Source organism: Orcinus orca, chromosome 10 (genome assembly GCF_937001465.1).
Source record: "Orcinus orca chromosome 10, mOrcOrc1.1, whole genome shotgun sequence".
Taxonomy (NCBI): Eukaryota; Metazoa; Chordata; class Mammalia; order Artiodactyla; family Delphinidae; genus Orcinus; species Orcinus orca.
The window spans coordinates 11,486,604-11,493,342 of record NC_064568.1 but is presented as its reverse complement, the minus strand read 5'-3'; the positions used below and the strand labels follow the sequence as shown (position 1 = coordinate 11,493,342).

Below are 6,739 nucleotides of genomic sequence, written 5' to 3'. Positions count from 1 at the left end.
AGGCCCGTGCCTCTCACAGCATCCTGGGAAGACGCAGTGTGTCACAGTGTGGGCTTCTCGGGCATGCTCCACACCTGATGCACATTATCTGAAAGACCCAAAAGGGTCTCCTGATCTCAAAAAGGAGTAATAGTAACCACTGCTTCATCAGGGGCTGTGTGTGAGGTGAGACGCACGCAGGTTCACCCCAGGTTCCCGGGACCTCGTCAGGTCAGCTGTTGGGAGTGTTACTGTGATTATCCCGGGTCTTCATAGCCACCTGTGAAGGGTCCACCCTGTTGCCCATTTTGCAGATGAGAAGATTGGGGTTTCAGAGGCGTCGTCCCTTTCTGAGGTGACCCCAGCTAGTGAGCGGTGGAGCTGAAGACCGGTCTTTCTGACAGTTCTCGCCACTTAGCTGCTTGGGTGATGCCTTTGCTGTGGGGTTTTCACATGATACTAATGTCATGGTGGTGTGAAACCAACACACTTAGTGGGCACTGTGCTAAGCACCTGATGCACCCTGGCAGCCCTTCCACATGGGTTCAGAGAGGTTGAGTAATTTGCCCACGGTCACAGAGCCAGTGGATGAGGGACCCCAGCCTTGAACCCGGGAGGTCCAACTGGAAAGCCTGCCCCACTAACCCCTCCGTGAAGAGATGTTTCCTTGCTTCGAAGCACTGGTGGTATCTCTCCTCTTGCTTCTTACTAAGAGGTGTGATGGAGTTGGCCTCTCATTTCAGCGGGGTGGCCAGGTGCCTCGGAGCCGAGCCCAAGACTCCCGGAATCACCTCTCCCATCCTCCAGCCCCCATCCTTGCTTGATGTCGCTTTTCTGTGCTTACTCATGTCACCGTACCCCGCTGTCCACTCTATCGTTTTATTGACCACGTTCTGTTTATAAAGCAGCTTCAAATCCTTGAGGGATGGGGACTGTTATAAACAGTGCAAAATAAATATACTGGCCATCGCAGAAATGTATGTAGAAGCCTGTAATCCTCAGTGCCTTGCCTTTCCCTCGTTTTATAAGAGGTGTCCTCGCCCTGACCCTGTCAGGTGACATAGGCTGGGCTAACCAGCTAGACCTGAAGCAGTGCATTTGTAGCAGGTGATGGGTGTGTACTCTTGCGCTCTTCCCGATGACACATGGCAGGCTTTGGCTCTTTATTTATTTACTTATTAAAGTGCACTTGTTTTCTTGAATGACCGGAGTGTCCAAGGATGCTTTTTCAGTTGCCTCCATGCCATGAGAAGACTTAAGGGGCAGCAACTGAAGTTCATTGCCCCGAGCAGCCGCCTCCTTGTGCAGTCCCCTCCTGACCCCATGTGGGTGAGATGCTGTGTGACGCCTCTTGGTGGAAAATGGAATCACTGTATTTGGGTGGCTCTAGGTTGAGGTCTTCGTCCCCCGCACACCTCCTCTTGTTTGTCTGCGGAAGCGCTGGCCCTCAAAGAAGTGGACAATTGGAACTTGGTTTCTCACATTAGAGGATATGAGAAATAAGAATCTACAGTGTGGTGGGAATTTGTTTCTCCCGTGGCCGGATCTGATGGGGGGTGGGTGTAGCGAGTCAAGAGGAACCATGAAGTGTCGAGTTGTATTCATTCTTTCATCAAATCATTACAGAGCGCCTTGTATGTGCTGGGCCTCTTCTGGGTGTTCTGACGACCGCTGTGAGCCATGTGGGCGAGGCTCCTGCCCTCTTAGAGCTTACACTCTGCCCAAGACAGACAGTTAAGTAGGTGAACAGTAAATACAGGTGTCGTTTCAGGGGCCAGTTGCTATGAAGAATAAAATAGAGCGTGTGAGGATAAATAGCTGGCGTGGCTGCTGTTAGTAGGATGGTCAGGGGTGGTTCTCTGGAGGAGGTGATGTTAATGCTGTGACTGACAGATGAGGGAACCCAGCCATGGGAAGAGCCAGGAGGAACCGGGCAGTGGCGCTGAGTGTCTGCTGCTGTTTGCCAGCACTCTGTGAACTCAGTGGTTAAAAGGCTACTTTAGTGAAAGTCATTAGCGTGACTATTGAATGACTGTGTCTTTTTCCTACCAAGCCGCCAGTTTCATGGGGCGCAGCCCTCGTTTTGCTGAGCATTGTGTCTCCTATAATGGGCGTAATCCCTGACTCATGGCAGGCGCACAGTAAATAGTGGATGGGCGGATGGACAAACGGAATGCCGGTTGAATGGATGGACGAACTAGAAGCCTAAAAAAACCAGAGGGAAGCAAAGGGCAGTGGAGCACACTGAAGGCTCAAGCTTGGTTCCCAGAGTGGGAGTGTTGGAGGATTCAGTGACACACAGGATGGAGGCAGGCAGTGACTTGTAAACTGGCATTTGGGAGTGGCTGGAAGAGAAAAGACAGAACCAGAGAGCACAAGTAGGAAGGCTGGATCCTGTGCTGTATGTAAGAAACAGCCAGAGCTAAAGAAGAACAGGGAGAGGGAAAACAAAGGGCACGATCAAGAAGAGCTTGGTGGGCAGATGAGGCAGACATTTGTCAGGGCAGCATATGGGCTAGCGGCTAGAAGAAGGGTCACAGTGACTGAAGTTGCGTGTTGGCAGATGGAAACATGGTGGCTCTCGGGGCGGGGGCAGGCGCTGAATCCAGCACTGGGTGTGGGGGGGTGAGAGATGGAGCAGTTAAGGGGCTTCATGAGGCTGGCAAGATGTTGCTTTTCTCTGGGATTGCAAGCCTAGGGTCACCTTCTGTAGGGAAGTACCATCTTTCCAAATGGGGGAGGATATGAAATTGGCAGAAAGCGCCCACTGCGAGAAGCAAATATATTGTTTGGAGCTTTGTTTTATTCCTCTGGAAACTGACCGTATTGTATTTTTATGTAAATAATTCACAACAGCGTGGTATCTGCAAAGGGGTGGAAAGAGAGTGCTCACAAATGAGGTTGAGATACCATATTGTGTTTTTATATCAACAATGTATACTATTGCTTGCAGTGGGTCCAAAAAACAAATGTGTACTCAAGAGGCGAGCTACCTGTTCATTGTTAGCTTTTTCATCTAACCACCCTTTACCTGCCCTTTAAAACCTGATTCGAAAATCACTTTTTTCACGACGATTGTGGGATCACTCCAGCCCAATGTCATCCTTGCCACCTCTGAGCTTCCATAATATAATTGTCTGTGTAGCTTCTGCAGCATGTTTTACACATTGAAGCCCTCCTCATGGGCGTGTCATGCTTCTGGTGTGGAGCCCTGTAGGGGCAGGTAGCACGTCTTACTCATCTGTATATATTCACAAGGCTTTGCAAAGAGGGGGGCTCGCAGAAGTCCTTAAACACATGACTGGCCCTGCAACAATCGCCAAAAATACATTCTGTTTCCATTGTTCATGGAGTTGATGTATATGTGTGTGGGGGGTTGTGCTTCGTTGGCTGAAATCTGCCCACCACCCCTTAGCATGCTTCCCAAGCCTATATGACTGATTCAGCCAAGGACTGGCGGTTTGCTTTAAAGGCTCTGTGTAGAAAACCTCAGGCTGTGGAAGCCAGAGGATGACAGTGCATTGAACGGTGTTTAACCCTGGTCCAAAGTTAGACCATTTTTGAGGTTTTGTGTCTGGCTCTGATCTCCACGAGGTTTTGGTGTCCTGAGTGGGATTCAGTAACTGGTGTGTCCCAGTGTTGAAAAAGCTGTGGGTTTTCCTTGGCAGCACTCCTTTTTCTGCCGGTTGACAGAAGATAAGAAGTCGGAGAAATTCTTCAAGGTCTTCTATGACCGGATGAAGGTGGCCCAGCAAGAAATCAAGGCAACAGTGACCGTGAACACCAGTGACTTGGGAAATAAAAAGAAAGATGATGAGGTAGACAGGGATGCCCCGTCACGGAAAAAAGGTAAATGCTCCCCTGCATGCAGCTCTTCAGTCAGCTGGATTGTAAACATGGGAGGAATCCCTGGTTTTCCTTTAGTTTTTACACGACTTCTAGGCTCCAAACTTTCTGACTGGGGCTTTCAGAAGAAGAAAACCAATCTGGTTGTGATAGAATTCTTCCCGTGTAACCTGAACTGAATTCCTGCTGCTTTGGAGGCTCCTCTTGTTTAATAAACTAACGTACATTCTTCTTTGTCACACTGAGGGTTTTATTGGCAGGAAATCCATTAATAATCTTTTCCTGTAATTTCCATTTAATGTTAGAGAAAGTTGTGGAATACGCACTTTTAAATTGGCTGTCGTCTTTTGTCAGCTAATCCTCCCTTGTTTTCTGAAATATTTGAAAGTTCATAAAGCTTTTTATCCATTATCCCCTTTGAAGAGGAGTTATACTGGGGAGTGGGTAGACCCAAAAGTGTTGGAGTCAAATGGCCTTGAATAGGTCTGAGTCTCGTTTTTTTAAGTCTAGAGCTGAGTTTCTCAGCCACAGCACATGGGACGTCTGGAGAATCCGTTGCTATCGGGGCTGCCCTGTGCATTGCAGGCTGTTTAGCAGCATATATGGCCTCGACCCAGTAGATACCAGTAGCCCACCCCCAACTTGAAATCTCCCCAGACATTGCCTGTCGCCCCCTGGGTGGAGATGGGGTCAAAATCATCCCTAGTTGATCACCACTGGTCTAGAATGGGGATAAGGAGAAGAAAAAGAAGAAAGGCTAACATTTACTGAGGACTTTCTATGAACCAGGCACTGTCCAAAGTCCTTTACATGTGTGACTTCATTTAGAAGTCAAGTGGACATTGTAAAATCGATAAAATCATTATCCCCATTTTGCAGATGAGGAAACTGAGGCATAGGGATGGTAATTAACTTGTAGGATATGGAGCTAGTAAGTACTAGAGCCAGGATTTGAAGCCAGGGAGTCTGGCTACAGCGTCTAATGTTTCTAACTCTAGTGCCTGGTTACCTTACAGGGTTACTCTGAAGATTCGATGAGGTAATAAACATGAGGTGCTTAATCACGGTGCCTTGGGGCTTAGTAAAGGGCTCCATCAATTGTTGTATAAGAACAGTAATTACAGTTTGCTTAGCTTATGTTGAGTGTCTCAGGAACATTCTAGAGGAAGACTTCACTGATGTTCTCCCCATTTTATAGATGAGGAAGCTGAGGCCCAGAGTCATAGATGTATGAGGTTGACAGAACCTCTACTGCTTTTCCTCTGAACCACAGAGCAAGTGTAGGTGACGTGTTAGAGCCCCCAGCAAGCTGGAAGGGCTCAACTTACTTTTAATCCTAAGAGGTGAGAGAAGATGGTGGCTTCCCGGAGCGTTTTGCCAACCTTGAGAGACTGTCGGGTGAATTCCAGAACTTAGGTCTCTGCACGTCGTCTGGCGTGGTGAATAGTGTTCCTGGGATTCGGCAGCATTGACCATCGTACATTTGCGTTCTAGCCAAAGAGCCCACGACACAGATAACGGAAGAGGCCCGGGATCAGCTTGTGGAGGCCTCTGCCGCCACCAGGAAAGCCTTCACCACCTTCAGAAGGGAGGCCGACCCCGACGATCACTACCAGTCAGGGGAGGGCGCCCAGGCCACAGCAGACAAGACCAAGGATGACCTGGAGATGAGCGCCGTCATCACCATCATGCAGCCCATCCTCCGCTTCCTGCAGCTCCTGTGCGAAAACCACAACCGGGACCTACAGGTGAGGGCCGGGGGGCAGTGGGGGGGGGTCCCAGGTCCTCACAGCTACCGCCGCTTACTGTGACATCTCAGCTCCTCTCCTTTCAGCCCATCTCTTCGAGCTGAGGACCCTGTATGGTTCTCGATGTCTGGGCACTAGAAGTGTTTCTCTGTCTTGTCGTCCCCACTGTCTCCACAGGGACAGGGACCAGATCTCATGCTCAGCAGTGTAGTTGCCACCTGCTCCACATGTGTTTGTTATATGTGTGTATGTGCCTGTGTGTGTGTGTGTATGTGCCTCTGTGTGTATGTGCCTGTGTGTGTGTGTATGTGCCTGTGTGTGTGTGTACGTGCCTCTGTGTGTGTGTGTGTATGTGCCTGTGTGTGTGAATGTGCCTCTGTGTGTGTGTATGTGCCTCTGTGTGTGTGTATGTGCCTCTGTGTGTGTGTATGTGCCTGTGTGTGTGTGTGCATCTGGTAGCTTGCCACCGTTTGATACATAGGTGTACAGGTAAAACTTGAATGGCTGGAGGGGTGGATGATTAAATATACTAGACTTAACAGAATCTGGTACTTAGAATGTTCTAATCAAATATTTCTTGGTTGAATGAAGTGGCTTTCTGGTGTTTTACACAAATGTTCAAAAATATTTGTTGAACTGATTATTCCAGAAATCCTTTGTTCACTTTTTGTTTTGTCGTGGGATAATAACAATGGCCAGGTTTATTGGGCACTTAGATGATCCTGGATGCTAAGTGTTGCCTGTATTATAACACTTGTTTTATAGATGAGGAAACCAAGATGCACAAGACCCAGTTAGGGAGTACAGAGCTTGGAACTGAACCCAGGCAGTCTGGTGGGTAGAGGCTGTGCTGTCAACCACCGCATTAAGACAGAGGGCGTTTCCTTCCTTGCAGAGTTTCCCCAACAGCAAAGGCTTTTCAGGAAGGGCCAAGGATGGGTTCCCGAGATACCCCCTTTGTTCTGAGTGGACACAGATCTGTGGAAGCTGTCTCTGCCCAGGAGAAACATGCTAGAGCACCGGGGCCTTGGCCTTCTCCTAGTTTTGCTTCTGACTCTTGGGGAAAACACCCCTCTCTGCATAAAACAGATGAGGATGAACAGGAAAAGCGTGTCTGAACTCCTCTAAGGTAGAATGTTTTCTCCTAAAATAAATAAATTGGTGGG

The 6,739-nt window shown here is 48.7% G+C and overlaps 1 protein-coding gene across 11 annotated transcripts in view; it reads left to right on the top strand.

Moving 5' to 3' along the window:
• ITPR1 (inositol 1,4,5-trisphosphate receptor type 1) overlaps positions 1 to 6,739 on the top strand; it is a 320,128-nt gene that overhangs the window by 243,903 nt on the left and 69,486 nt on the right. For all 11 annotated transcript variants that reach the window (XM_049693591.1, XM_033437203.2, XM_033437207.2 and 8 more), the window contains 2 exons: positions 3,648 to 3,828; positions 5,320 to 5,573. In XM_049693591.1, the coding sequence (XP_049549548.1) occupies positions 3,648 to 3,828; positions 5,320 to 5,573 (435 nt within the window). The remainder of the gene's footprint in view (positions 1 to 3,647; positions 3,829 to 5,319; positions 5,574 to 6,739) is intronic.